The following is a 14,492-nucleotide window of genomic DNA, read 5'->3' on the forward strand; positions in this document are numbered from 1 at the left end:
GGAGGAGTCTCCATCGCAGCTCTGTGCCCCCCAAGGGAGCTAGGTGCAGGGCCAGGCCCGGCCTTGCCGCCCCTCCTCCTCTTCCAAACGAGCTCGCTGATCACAGCCGTCCCCAAGCCCTCTCCTTCCTCCTCTCCCCTCCCTCAGCTTCGGCATTAAGCAACAACTAAAAAAGCTTTCAGGCTCGGACGCAGCATGTTTCAAGCAGGCGGCTGCAAACCTCGCGTCTATTTTTGCTTTGCTGGAGAAAATCGGCGCCGGTTGCCCAGGCAGCTGCGGAAACGAAGGAAGCTCTCGGCGACCGTTCGCTCTTTCCAGATCGGCAGGGGCAGCAAGACCGGCCGGAGCAACGCTGCTCGCCCAGGAGCAGCACGCAAAACGTGCTTTCCACGAGTATTCGCCCGCCGAGCTTCCCCAGGCTTCAGCTGCCGTCGGCGGCACCTGCTGTTCCCACAAATATCTCCGCTTGGCTGCCCGAAACAAGGACGCGTTTAATCGTGCGGCCCTTTGGGGCTCTGCGGCTTCTGCCTTTTAGTTTTCTTCACGTTGGCGTTGACGCAAGTCTAGTCTACAAGGTTCGATGCACACGACTTGGGGGGTGCCTGGAGCGAGCGCGGTGGCACCCGCCGCACCGGCCCAGCGAGAGCACGGCCCAGCTCCGTCGCAGCTTCCCCTCAGCCTGCAAACACCCAGGTTTTCCTCCGCTTCTCCATCTGGGAGGTTGCTCCAGATGGTCGGGGAACCATCTCCGCTTCCCTCTCCAAGGCCCGAGCGCTATGCCTCAGCACCGCGTTTCCTCTGCTAAGGGGACACCAAGCGCCAGCTCTTTGCCTCCTCTTTGGAAAACCTCACAGAGCAAAACTAACGTCATTCCATCTTCTCCTGCTGGATTTGTAAACGGTCCATGCAGCTATGGGGTAAGGTCTGTGTAGCTATGGGGCAAGGCTCCGTTTGCAGGAAGGTCACCTTTGGCCATGAATATCCTTCGTTGAGCATCTCTGGCCGAGACCTCTGCGCTCCGGCTGTGCCCGATTCGTGGAAATGCTCATCGAACTTCTCTGCTCCAGGGATTTGCTCTCAGACATGAACCTTGCCCACTCTCCAGGAGCAGAATTAGAAGGTATTTTGAAGACTAGATGGTCTATCCTTTCTATTTTTGATCGTTTCATTCATATCACCTCAACGTGATTAACTGCTTCTCCAAGTTATTTTTTTTCAGGCCTTGAACTGCCAGTGAACTGAAAATGTGCCTTTTAATAAGGTGATTAAATCCAAATAAGTTTTAATAAGGACATGAGCAAGAAATTGCATTTTGCCCTGCACTTGGCATTCGTGAGCGCTTCCCCACTGTGCAGCACTGTGACACCGGTCTCCCACTAAGATGGGTGAAAGGGGACCCAGACTGGCACAGAGCTTGTTTGAATAGTTTCAACATCGTTTTATATACATAATGTATACATACATTGTTTGGCAGTATGGATTCAGGGATCTTGCTCAATGATACATTGGCTTTCCACCAGGGAGAAGTCTTCGCTGTTAGGGGCAATTATTTTTATCGCTGATCCATCCGAAAGCTCCGCTCAGGCTCAGCGTCTCTTTGCACTAGGCAAATGCTTTGCGTTGCCTGCCAAAGAGGTTTCAGCCTGAGGGGCCAGCAGGAGATATGGATGAGGATTTTGAGATAAAGCAATTCAGGGACCTTCCTTGATTCACTGAAGCCAAGGGAGATCATCTCACTGAGCCCCGCAGGCCTTACACATGGTCCTAAGAAACTGCAGAAGATAGAAAAGGAGGAGACAGGCACATTAGAGGAGGTTTTATTCCAGGTTGTATTGAAATGTCTTTTGTTTAATTGTATTTGCAACCAGATAAGAGAGCAAGGAAGTGAAGGCTTTCACATGCCGCATCTCCGTTGCCCCAGGACAGCTCTATTCCTGTGGACAGCATGGTGGACTCTGAGAGAGAAGGGGCGGGGGAGCCATTTGCTCTCCCAAAGCAGGATGCTGCGGACATATGTCAGGAAAAGACAGGCCCTACTCCTGCAAACAGTCCAGGCAGGCACGCAGGTGAGCTGGCTGCGAAAGGGCTGGTTAGTCAAGCGAAGGAAGGCAGGACAAGAACCGGCGGCTGGCAGCTACAGCTGGGGCACAGTCAAATTAGAAGAAAGGCCCACGTTTTTTAACAGCGAGGGTGATCGGTTGCCAGCGCAAACTGCCAAGAGCAGTGCTATCTTTGCATCAGGGGAAAATCGGGAGCCGGAGCTTATAGGAGAGAAATGCTTTCATCAAAGCAGGAATGATCTGTTTTCCATACAGCTGTAACGCAGAGGAAACGTAGAGCGTGCAGCATGCAGGAGACCAAATTATACGATAGAAAAGTCCCTTATGGCCTTAAAAGTTTTAAATCTGTGACAGATGTTAGGGAAAGTCTGCTATATAGGGGTGGACTGTTCTTTCACGGAGACATTTAAGAGGACAATGATGGTCATTGAAGGAGAAGGGGGAGGGAGAATTCTTGTAATATTTTTAGCAATGGTTACAGTACTCCGAACTCAGTCTGGGGCCGCGCTCTTGTCCTCAGCCACATTTTATGCGCAGCCAGAGGATTAGTCGCTGGTAGGGATGAAGGTACTAAGGGGAATTAGGGGGCTGCAGACCCCCTCCCTGAGATCCGATAGCATCTGAAGTCACGTAACAGGGAATTATCACGGGCACGAGCTGCTTTCCAAATATCAGTTGCAGGGCCTGTTGGAGACAAGCTGGAGAAAAAGAGGAAGAGGAGGGAGCGAAGGCATTTGAAGGAGGGTGGAAGAGACAAGGCAGAGACGCAGACAGATTGCAAAGGGTTGTGTTATTCCTGGGCCGGCTGCAGACTGTCAGGCCTCCACTGAGGGGAACTGGGACACTCAGCGCTGCTCCCTCCTCATGCAGGGCCGCCAGGCGCACCTCCCCTCCTAGCAGGAGGAAGCCTGTGCCGAAATTCAGGGAGGTCCTGGATCACTACGGCACCAGTATTAAAGCAGCAGCTTTAAAACCTCCACAGCTGCCTCCCCCTCAAGGCACTTCCTGGCCATAGTAACATGGCCGCCCCCAGGCGGGGCCCCCCCAAGCCACTCTCAACATGGCCGCCACACGCGTCACGGCGGGGCTGGCCAGGCCACACTCGACGTAGCCGCTTGGCGACGCCAAGAAGAAGCCAGACAGGCCACTCTCAACATGGCCGCACCAACGAGCCGCAGCGCTGCCGCCCGCCCTACTCTCGCGTGACTTGATGGACGTTGAGGAAGGCCAATCAGAGCGCGAGAAGGGGGGGTGGAAGGCTGGGGCGTAGCCAGCAGGGTAGGCTGGCGCTGGGCGGAGGGTTGGGTGCGCCGTGCAGAGCTGCCACGTTGCTCTGCTCTTTGGCCAGTGCCAGCAGTGGCACTTGGGGCTGGCCCCAGTGGGGCAGAGGAGACGGGGACACGGCAGGCTGCAAGGAAAAGGTCTCCTGTTTGTCCTTGTGTTGCACAGCATTGCGTTACTGCATGTTATTGCGATATTGGACATTTGGACATTATTGCATGTAATTGCCCTGTCTTCCCATGCTGCAACCCCAAAGGGGCATCTTGCAGGGTGGGGGGGTCACCTCAGCAGCCCCCTTCCCTCCAGCGAGCAGCTTGCGAATGGCCATGTCCCAACCTCCATGCCAGCTGATACACGGCAGGGTGGGATCAGTGGGTCCCAGCCTCTAGTGGTGCCAGCCAATGTGTGGCACTGCGGGATCAGTGGATCCCAGCCCTGGCAGTGCTGGATGGTGAACGGCACAGCAGGATCAGTGGATTCTGGCATGCTGCAGCTCACAGGCTCCATCTGACCTAGAAGAGTCGCTAATAAACCCTATAAATTAACCTCATCGATCCTCTCAGCACTGTGTTGCTCTCTACATGCTATTTATTTTAGCAGAGATGACGTAATCCACAAGTCTTCATACTGCAAACACAGCTGAAAAAAATCCTCCCCCTCCCTGAGAGCATGCCTGGTCTTAAAAAAAAACATTCCCAGGCAGCCTGCAAAGCTTTTTTTTCTTTCTTTTTTTCTTTCCTTTTTTTTCCTTCTCCCCCATGGCCCCTTGAGGGCATTTTTTGGACAAAGCTGAATGCACGGGAGTAGAGTAAACCACAGAGTCCAGCCTGCCTCGTATTCCCACTAAACCCAACCGTGTTAAACAGCTGCAGCCCCTGCGCAGGCTGCATCCATGCGAGGGGGCTGGCAGCAAAACCCACTTCGATTTTTTCGCCGCTGCCCAGCAACTGCTGCTGCTGGGGGCGTCCAAACCGGTGCCCAGACACGGGAGGATTTGCTCGGGATGTGCACGAAGCCAGATGCATTTTCGTGTTGGGCTGGACCGCCCTGCGCGGGGCGAGGCGGAACGCGGGGCGCGGGGCGCGGGCCGCCGGGGGGGCGCGGAGCCGGGTGCACCGAGGCAGCGCGGGGGGCCGCTCTGCCCGCCGGACCCGGGCCGCCATTGTTCCGGGCCAGGATGAGCGCGGTGTTGCGGCAGGTACCGCGGGCGGGCGGGAGCGAACCGGGCCGAACCGCGCCGGTCCCTGTACTAGTACTGGCTCTGCTGCGGGGGGAGGGGAAACGGGGCCCGCCGGGCTCAGGAACCGGGAGCGGAGCGGGATCGCCACCGACGAGGAGGGAGGAGGGGGCAGACCGGGCCCTGGTACCGGGGGCAGGAGGGGGCGGACCGGGCCCTGGTACCGGGGGCAGGAGGGGGCGGACCGGGCCCTGGTACCGGGGGCAGGAGGGGGCGGACCGGGCCCTGGTACCGGGGGCAGGAGGGGGCGGACCGGGCCCTGGTGCCGGGGACAGGAGGGGGCGGACCGGGCCCGGGTGCCGGGGGCAGGAGGGGGCAGAGCGGGCCCTGGTACCGGGGGCAGGAGGGGACGGACCGGGCCCGGGTGCCGGGGGCAGGAGGGGACGGACCGGGCCCGGGTGCCGGGGGCAGGAGGGGACGGACCGGGCCCGTCCCGGGGCAGGTGTTAGTGTGTCGGTCCGGGTCCGCCGGAGGGGCCCGTGCGCTGTTTCGGAGGTGCCTTCGGGGAGCGCCAGCCGCAGCTGCCGGCACGTTTGCCCTCGCGTTTCCCTGCTGACCGGGGGTTCCTCGCAGGCGCTGTGTCTGAAGAAGGAAACCTTGCTGAAGCAGGCGTTTGCGCTCAGCCGGTGAGTAGTATGAAATCAAACCTGATAAATAAAGCGCAGTGCAAGGCATTAAAAACCCTTGGTCGACTCTACAGGCTGTGCCAGAAAACATATATGATAAAGCCTGCTTTTTCCAAGGAAAATCTTTTAACTCTGGAGGGAAGACTTTCAGTGGGTGCCTAGAAACTGAAAGGCCTGTAGGAGGTGAAGAAGAGAACTAAAGGTGTTAGCAGCTTCTTGCTGGGCAGCCCTCATAGCAAAGACAGAATTAGGTGGTAAAAAAAGAGGGAGGAAGTAATGCCTTTAAAAGTTTTGGAGCAGAGTAGAGGGTAGCTTCTTCAAAAAGACTGTTCTGTTTCTTCATCTTTTATTTGATGTCCCTGAAGCCCTTATCCCGGACCAGCGAGAAGGTATGGCGTGTGCCTCGTTTTGTTGGCTGCAAACTTGGAATCTGATACGTGTCCGAGGGTATCTGGGAATATGAGTCTTCACTCAAGGACATTGCTTAAACAGGTCGTGTTTCCATAGGTGGGTGAAATAGCGGGTTTTAACTACTGACTTGTTTCCTGTAGAGCAGCAACGCCCCAGGAAAGCCGTCTGTGTGCTGCAGGTAAGACTTCTTGGATTGTTAATTCATTGCAAGATTAAACTTCTCTTACCTGAAACAAATATTTCACATTTGAGTGTTTGTGTCGCCTTTTGAGATTCTTGGGGCTGGTTGGGGATAACCTGGGCTGGTGCCATCCCACTTCTACCAGTACCTTTGTTCTGGCCTTTTCCTCCATTTCTTACTATTCTGTTCTTGGCTAACCGGATGCTTCTAGGCATGTTACGCTGTAGAGCAGTTTCAGCCAGACACTATTCCCGTTATTACTGTCCAGGAACTGACTTACACCCACATGAGGTCCCACTTTAACATTTATTGAGCTGGTGGAGTCTGCTACAGCAATTTAAAATAGAATTTGATTTTGATGTGGAGGCAAAGTGTAACTGAGTACCTCAGATCCTTGGAGTTCAGCTTCTCTTTGCTGTTCTGAGCTTCGCTTATTAAAGTGAAGGCCGTTCAGGGTTTCATTTTACCTTGGAGAAGGAAGTATAAATAAAAGCTGATACCGTTTTGATTTGGTTTCCTAGCACAAGAATATTTGAGCAGGGCTGGATTTAAAATTAAGTGGGGCTCAGATCCATTGTAATACCATCACTGCCATCGCATGAAAGGAGACAGATGTAACATTTCATTAGTATCCTCACTGCCCACTGGCGCTGACAGGTCTGTCTTTGGTTGTTTGTTTGCCTGAGAATTCACCTGGGAAATGAGTCACCTTCGATCTCTTCCTCCCCTATTTGTTGCTTGCTGTAAGCTGCTGTGAGCTGTAATGGGCTTGCAGTGATACACAGGCTGTCTAAGTGGGACAGAGACCTCCTACAGCCTTGGCATGTCTTCGCCCTCTGTGGAAGAGCAAAGGACAAACTCTTACGCCCCTGCCCTGCCTACCCTTATCCGCCTGGATTTTTGGCACTCACCACGGCCGCAGCTGTTTGTCAAAGGAAGGGATGCCCACCATTTGGCTGGAAACATGTTTGCTCTGCTTTCGTTTTAAGGTGATGCACTTGTGAGTTGCCACAGACACTACAGAGCCCATCCTACACATGGCATTGGGAAGTTTAAATATCTGCTCCCAAAGGAGGTAGGCATAAGAACTCCCCTACGTTTACTCACTTTCAATTGATTGATCTATTTAAAATGCTGGTACCGTTATTTCAACGGCTGATGAAGCACATTAAGAAGGAATTCCAGCAGAGGAGCAGGTTTACTGCCACTTTTCTCATCAGAGACAGTTGCATCTCATGAAATCTCTGCTGACAGCACATAGATGCCTTCTTGTGTGCTCTACATTGTTTAAACTTATAAGTAATTTAGGAGGGACAGCTCTTCCTAATGTTGAATTTAACAACCTAACTGCAAGTTATTGCTGAATATTGTGAACAGTCTTACTTGCCTTTAAACATTTTACATTCCCTGAAATTTGGAAAGAAGACAGTATTTGAGGAATGAGGAAATAATAACTCATCTTGACAGCTGCCTTGAAGGCAGGAACTACAATAAAGGCAGTTTGTTTTCTACTGGTTGGTTTCTTCTGGAAGAAATCAATCATGGTGTGCACATATTTTCTGTGTGTCTTCAGTGGTGCTGCCATCCAAGAACTTGAGCTACTGTATTTCAGAACATCTGTTAAGATAATGTCATCCCAGCTCCATAGTCAGGGAAAATGAGCACAGGGGGGCTATGATTTTTTTTTAACATAGTCAACAAACCGTTCTCAGAAGAGAGTACCCTAACCACTAGCAGAGCCTTCTGTGTTGAGCAAGAGTTAATGTTTATTATTTTTATTTCAAGCTGTATCCAAAACAGATCTGTCTTTTAATACAGGCTCCAAAGAAGAGAAAGGATAGAATACAGATGAAAGAGATCAATGTTGGGACTGAATATGAGTACGGAGACGTCAACATTCAGATGACTTCCTATGATATGTGTCTCGTGGAGCATTTTGCTGGATATGTGCATAAACTCTGCAACCGACTCTCCATTAGGGTCAATGAAAGGTATAAAGAGCATGACTCTGTGTGTCTTCCCCTGCAGCTGCAGTGCATTAGGCCACGGGAGGCTCGTAGCGGGGATCCTTGCGGACCAGGACACTATACAGTCTTGTGCTAGATACACGCACGTAGATCTGAATCTTTCGCCGTCTACCTGGTGTTCCCTTCTTATCTGTCTTGTTTGTCTGTACAGTTTGGGGAACTTATTTAGGTAAGGCTGAAACAGGATTAAGACACTGAATGAATAAGTCTCAGGGAAAATATAGCTGTTATTTTTCATCCCTTTGGGAAAAATGCATAAACCTGTGGGTGCTGAGCCTAGAAATGCAGGCATGAGTGTTGCTGAGTTTTCCCACTGTTTTTTCTTTCTGTCGTTTCATCCAGGCTCTTTCCTCTGTTTGCATGTTGTGGAGCAGGCAGGGGTTACCATACTGACTAGCTTGAGCGAGCTCAGGAAACCGCTGCAGTGAAGACTGTGGGAGAGTGACATGCACCTCTAGTTTAGTTGTAGGTGCTTTAGTAGAGGGTGCCTCAGTTGCACACGAGATCTCTGAAGCAGGTGTATCCCCGTAGCAGCTTTGCGGGTTTGAATGAGTTTGAGGAACGTGGTAGAGCTCGTTGGTTCCTGCACTGCACCCGAGGAGCTGTAGTCACTGGGAGAAACACTGTATTGCTGTACTAAAGTAAACAGTTAAAGGTCTGAAATTACCCAAATTACCTGAAATGTGTATCGTTATACCTCTGAGTATAAACACTGATTCCTGCTTCAAGCTTATTAAACCTATCGAAAAATCATTTTCTTTACATCTATCCACCTTGCTGAACTGTCAGCTTTGGATCTGAAATCCTGTGTCCATAGATCAGTAGCATCTAGTCCCTCTCTGTGACATCTTTTGCACTAAACAGCACTAAAAGCTGTGACACATCAGTGCCTTTGTAGGAGTCTGTTTCGGGAAGGGTACCCAGTGACACTCAGAGATCATAACGCTGTCAACTGTGATGAACTTGAAAGCACTCACAGAGAAATCCTGCAGCCTGAGACTATTTCTAGTGCTTTAAAGGTAAAGCATTATTACCCTGCGTCGTACTTGTGCCCTCTGAGGTTGGGCTTGGTGTGCAAAGTTCAGCGCGTACAAAAGGTACAGTTTGTTCTCCAAGAGAAAAACGGATCAGGCAAAACGTAAGAGAAGGGAGTATTTTTGTCCCTCTCTGCAGATATAAAACTGAAGCAGGTAGAGGTTGCATGGTTTGCATGGTCTGTAGTAGACACGGGTAGCGAACCTGAATGCAGGGAGCGTCCCGTGTCTCGACCCTAAAATTGTCCTCTTGTGCAGGCAGAAGGCAGTGTCAGTGGTGCAGGTAGTAGCACGTAGTCTGTTGTTATTGATACTGTGAAAATCAGATGGGGAGGCTGAGGTCTGGGCGTTAAGATGGATAAAAAGGAGAACAGACCTAGTGCATGATCTTGCACCTGTTAAATTCACGTAGGTGGAAATAACGTCTTCTGAGTAGTGTGTTGCTTCGCTGCCTTTCTGACCAGTGGGAAGGGTGTAACTGCTGCTGGGGATAAATAGGCTAATACAAAATAAGTCATCAGTTTTGCTTTCCAGCTCTCCTTCAACAATAAAGAAATTAAAGTTCTTAGGCTGGTACTTATAGCTGAAAGAAGTCTTTGCTGGCAGTAGTACTGCCAACTCTTCCCTTATCTCTTTCCAGTAAAACACCCGGCTTCTGCCAGTGCTTGATTTGCAAGATACATTGTTTGCATAATTAATTCCTCATGAAAACTTAATCTCCTTCCACATTCTCTGCTGTTGGAAGTTGATTCATTCCTGTAAAGTAGTGCAAATCCATCCTCCCTGTCCTGAATACTTGACCTATGGTTCCTGCAGCTATGCGATGCCCACCAAGACCAATGAAGTGCTGTTCTTGGAAGAGCGAGGTTCCAAAATGCAGCTGGATGCAGTCCTTACTACCCATCAGAGGGTTGTCCAGGTATGAGCGGGCGTTTGCTGATCGTGCTGCTGCTCCTGTGGAGCACTTCATATTTCAGGCTCTCAAAACCCATTAGCAATAGGAGTTAAGTCCCTTGATCAAACGGAAGGCATAATTGTGTGTAAATTGACTCTCAAAAAGGTAATTAGATTTCTTGCTAAAGGTTACTCACCAAGTAGAAGACACAGAGATGGGATTCCTGGCTTCTCAATTTCAGCTGTAAGATTTATTACCCTTTGTATCTAGTATTCTGCATAAAATACGTAGAAAAGTCATGTTTAAAGATGAATGAATGCACAAACCTGACCAAAATTAGAAATACCGTCAGCATCATGACCAATTTCAAAAGTGCCCAAGTAGCCATCGAGGTAAATAGGTATTGCTCCTAAGTGAGAAACTTCCTAAGAAGTTTCTTTTTGTCTTGTTAGTGTTTCCGCTTGCTGTATGCTGAACCCCTGTGGAGTTAGACCCCCAGGTAGATATTTTTATCTGGAGAGAGTTAAAGTGAGATTAACATGGGGGTTTGCAGGTTTTCCACGACAGCTTCTGCAGTAGCGTCTCACCTAAATTAAAGATCTTAATGCATGATTAAGGCTTTTTACATGTACTTCCTGCATTGTGCAACGCGGAAGAAGGGCAAGAGATGCATTTTTACTGAGCGGGAGAGCAGCGGTGGCTGCGTACGGCAGAACCTGCCGCGGTGGAAGCCGTCACGCGGGCAGAGGGGACGGTGCGGGCAGGGGCAGGGGGCACGGTGCTCGCGGAGGAGAGGCAAACCGCGAGCTTTGGGCTGTGCTGCGTGCGGGAGGGGTGCGCGCTGACGTCGGGAGTGCTTCTCTAATGAAGTGATTGACTGCCGCGGGCTCGTACTGACGTGGACTCTCTTCCTGCGCCGTTAGTGTAACGAGTCTGTTTTGTAGCTGGGGTGTTCTGCTCCTGCAGTACTTTATTTCTGCTTTCAGATCAGTGGTTTGAGCTCGACATTTGCTCCAATACTCTTGGAAGTTATTCAGAGTAATCAGCCTGAAGGGGTCCATCTGTTAGTGAAAGAGGTACGTTTAATTTTACCAATGCAGAAAAAAAGATTTAAAAAAAGCAAGCAAGCGGTTACTGTGTATGAGATGGATTTGCTTTGAAATTGCAGACCTCGTCCCAAGACTGCCAGTGTCTACTGTTGATTTACAGATACCCAGTGTCTCCCAGAACTGGGCCTCACTTAGTCTGAAAAAAAAAACAACAAAAAAAAACCCCAATACTGGTAATGCGTTTTGTTTTGTTTTCCATTTGGAAATGGAAGTAAGTCAGGCCACAGAAGGTGCATTCCCAGCCAATTCCATAGATCTCTAAGAGATGGCAGGCTGCAAGCTGCTTTCCTTTGCTCCTGCAGATTTCTTGTAGCTCAGGAGAGAATACTTTCCTTTAGCAGTGCTCCAGAGCCTCTTTTCTGGGAATCACCAGAAACTTCATGGAGCAGCTGACAGTAAAGCTAAGACTCAGACCCCAAATCCTGGGTCCTGCTCTCATGGAATTTGCTCTGGGAGGGGTTATGCTTGTCTTCTGCAGAACCTCTTACCACTTTCCAGAGCACTGAGGACTTCAGGACAGAGCTTTGCTCCTTGGCTGGAGCTTTTACTAGGCTGGGGATAAGAAGATACTTAAACCCTTGTTGTTCTACGTTCAGACAAAACAGTCCCAGGAGCCCTGTTTATTCAAGGACTAACAGATTTTGCAGCTGGAAGATACATTGAATTCAAATATGAAAACACCGTTGGCTTCTTAGTGGCCTTTGAAGAATGTTTAGTTATCTCTAATGCTGCAAAATCAGGGAGAATATAGGAGAAGGTCTCCTGAGTCCAGTAATCTTCTCTGCTTTGGTCACGGTGCTGTCTCTCTGCCTTAGGGCTGCCATTTCTTTTTTAATTTTGCCTGATGGCTCTCCTCTCTGGAGGGAGAACTGTGACATTGTGCCATCTGCAAAGTCACTGCAGTCCGATGGATGCAGGAAGCCCGAGAGAGAGACCCAAGCTGGTTTCATAAGACTGGCAATGCAGAAGAGAGGTTAAGGCTTCGGGATGCTCTTCAGAAGTTCTGGAGAGAAAGTGGCAGCTCTCCTCGAGAAAGTAGGTACTACGTGATAGGCAGTGGCAGAGCTGGTGATGTCTGGTTGACTCTTTTAGCATATTGCAACGTTCCCTCTTCCGAGATGTAACCTCTCACTTGGAAAAAAAAAATACAGGTTGGTTTGATAGCTGCACATAATATATGTTTAACGGCTGGCACTGGTTTTCTCCTTACTATGTAATTTTTGCATCAAAAGTAGCTCATAATCGCTAAGCTGGTGGCTCCCTCGGCAGAACGGCAGCGGCTAGCTGGGCAAAGCGGCAGGCTGCAAGGCGGACTGAGGGCAGCCCGCGCCCGGGCGGCGACCGAGCGTGCCCACGACGGCAGTTTCTGCTCGCGGCTGGAAGCAGTCTGCCCGCCGTGCTTACTGCTCCTGGGAAGCTGCTTGTGTTGGAGGCTGGCTGCAAGAGAGAGGGGGCTCAGGCCTCTATCACCTTGTCAGATGCCTTTGAGATTCTAGCTGGCAGTGGCTTCCTGCTCCTCGGCAGGTCCCAGGCTTCCCACTCCCTGGGTTCAGTGGACATTTAAGTCTGATGTTTTTCGCTCTTCGGTGGCTCTCTTTGGGAGAGCGTTAGTCTTTCTCCTGATCTGGAAAAACACTCGAGGGGAATTTTGATTCATTTATTTTTTTTTCCTCTCTCCACAGCACACAGAAACAGATTTCAAGATCCGATTAAAGGCTCGACCAGAACTTGAAGAGCTGCTAGCACAGATGAACTGAGATGAGGAAGAATTATCCATCCATTTCAGAGCCATGCCTGGGAAACGGAAGCTTCTCCTGCGTGGCTGCGTGAGCCTCCAGGAAGTGACTGTGAGCACTGTACTTACAAGTTTGTGGCTTGGAAGAAATTTGCACTGTCATAGGGCATCTTCTTTTAATAAAAGACAAATGCGTGTGCTTGGCTGGTTTGTAGTCTGAGGGAAGAGGGGTCCGCAGTGGAATGTGGTTCTGCTTGTTTCAGTTCTTCCTCTGTTTCTGCTTGTTTTGCCTTTGGTACGTGAGGATTTCTGCAAGCTGCAGAAATCTCTGCAGGTTCATAATGCTTAACCTGTGCTGTTTGCGTAGGTGAAACTCCGCTGAAGGCTAGAATTGGAGGCCGAAGAGCCAGATGTGGCTCTTGGAAGGAGCTGAGTCTGATAGAAGAGGGAGTAAACACCGTTGTGCAGCAGGCAGTGAAGGCTCCTGACAGAGGAAGGGTCTGTTGCCTTTTGCCAGTCTGAAAAAGGGGGTTGCCAGGATTTTTTTTGAGCAACCTCTTTCCTCCCAGACTGCAGCTGTGGTAAGAGCAGGCGTCTCCCGGGCGCCCTGTTTCACCCCAGCTTCTCCGAGATGCTGCTGATGTTGAAGCGACTGCGCTGCCCCTTTCTTCAGCTGGCGCCTGGAACAACGCGTTATTCTCGCAGAGCTGCTTAGATCAGAGCTTTGGCAACGTGAACGGAGCCCTCGGAGCCCTCGGAGGGTTGAGGACAACTGTCCCCAGGCAGCCGAACAGTCCCTGCTTAACAGGGAAACGGCGCGGGCCTTGGGGAATGCCCCGAGACGGTGCCGGAGACTAATGCTCCTCAAATACTGGTTTTATGCAACGCGGAGTCTTCCCGCTTGTAGGAGAGGACACGCACTGGTCCTTGCCACTGACGCGAGCGTAGAGTTAGGCCAAGGTTTGGGATGAGTCAGAACCGAGATTTCCAAAAATTCCTGCACGGACGATGAGGCGATGGGCACGGGCTGTGCTGGTGATGCCGCTGGCTCGCCAGCTGGGTGTGGGTGGCACTACGTGGTGTCCTGCTGAGAGGTGCCAAGGCTGTCGTCAGCGAGAACTTTTTTTTTTTTTTCTGAGCATTTTGCAGGGAACAACAGAGATCTGAGCCGTCCCGTGGAGAATCAGGCCGCTTGCGCTGCGCCGAGGGCGGCGGGGCCGAGGAAGCCCCCCGTCTCCTCACCTCCAGCCGCTCGCTCCCCTCTTGCGAAAACGCAGAGGCTGCAGCAGCTGCAGCAGCACGTTTCGCTGGGGTGGTTTTGGGCGCGTGCTGCGTGGCTGAACGCTTGAGGGACCTCTGGGGACCACCTAGTCCAAGCCCCCCTCCCCTCCACTCAAGCAGGGTCACCTAGAGCACGTCGCACGGGACAACCGAGCCGACCGGGTCACGGCACCTGGGGTTTTTTTGCTCCTATCTTCACGTTTCAAATTCTGAAGCCCAGTGCGTAAAGCTTTTTAATTTAAGCTAAAGCTGAGATGGTTCCGCATCACCCCTCCTTTTCCTAAGTCTGTTACGATCGAGTCTGAGCCCTGGTTTGATGGGTGCTAGTAGGAGATCAGGTAACGGAGGGGGTTTGGCCACGCGCGTACAACCTCGGCCGCGAGGTCCCGCGGGGGGCTCGCCCGTGGCCCGGCTTTGCCGGCGGGAACCCAAACCGTCTGCGTGGTCCAGGCTGCGGTTCCCGCAAGCGAATCCCCCCCCCGCCAGCTCCCGCTTCAGCGCCGGACCCTGCGCTCAGACCTTCTCCTTACCCTCTGCGAGAGGAGGCGCAGCAGGAACCGGACGGCGGCAAAGCGGACGGGGGCGGTGGAGGGGCTGGGGCGTCCGCGGGGCGGG

General features: G+C 51.5%; 1 protein-coding gene across 3 annotated transcripts; it reads left to right on the forward strand.

Moving 5' to 3' along the window:
- The first annotated feature begins 4,482 nt into the window (after positions 1-4,482).
- MRPL48 (mitochondrial ribosomal protein L48) lies at positions 4,483-12,795 on the forward strand. Of its 3 annotated transcripts, XM_062567472.1 has the most exons (9): positions 4,483-4,539; positions 5,152-5,204; positions 5,570-5,593; positions 5,756-5,793; positions 6,786-6,871; positions 7,615-7,787; positions 9,674-9,776; positions 10,739-10,828; positions 12,544-12,795. In XM_062567472.1, exons 1-9 carry the CDS (start codon positions 4,519-4,521, stop codon positions 12,616-12,618), a joined length of 663 nt encoding a protein of 220 aa, XP_062423456.1. In that variant the 5' UTR covers positions 4,483-4,518; the 3' UTR covers positions 12,619-12,795. The 3 variants fall into 3 exon arrangements, with proteins under 3 accessions (XP_062423456.1, XP_062423457.1, XP_062423458.1); XM_062567473.1 differs by lacking the exon at positions 5,570-5,593; XM_062567474.1 differs by lacking the exons at positions 10,739-10,828; positions 12,544-12,795 and adding an exon at positions 10,205-10,261.
- Positions 12,796-14,492: the final 1,697 nt, after the last annotated feature.

The sequence above is a fragment of the Rhea pennata genome, chromosome 1 (assembly GCF_028389875.1).
Source record: "Rhea pennata isolate bPtePen1 chromosome 1, bPtePen1.pri, whole genome shotgun sequence".
Taxonomy (NCBI): Eukaryota; Metazoa; Chordata; class Aves; order Rheiformes; family Rheidae; genus Rhea; species Rhea pennata.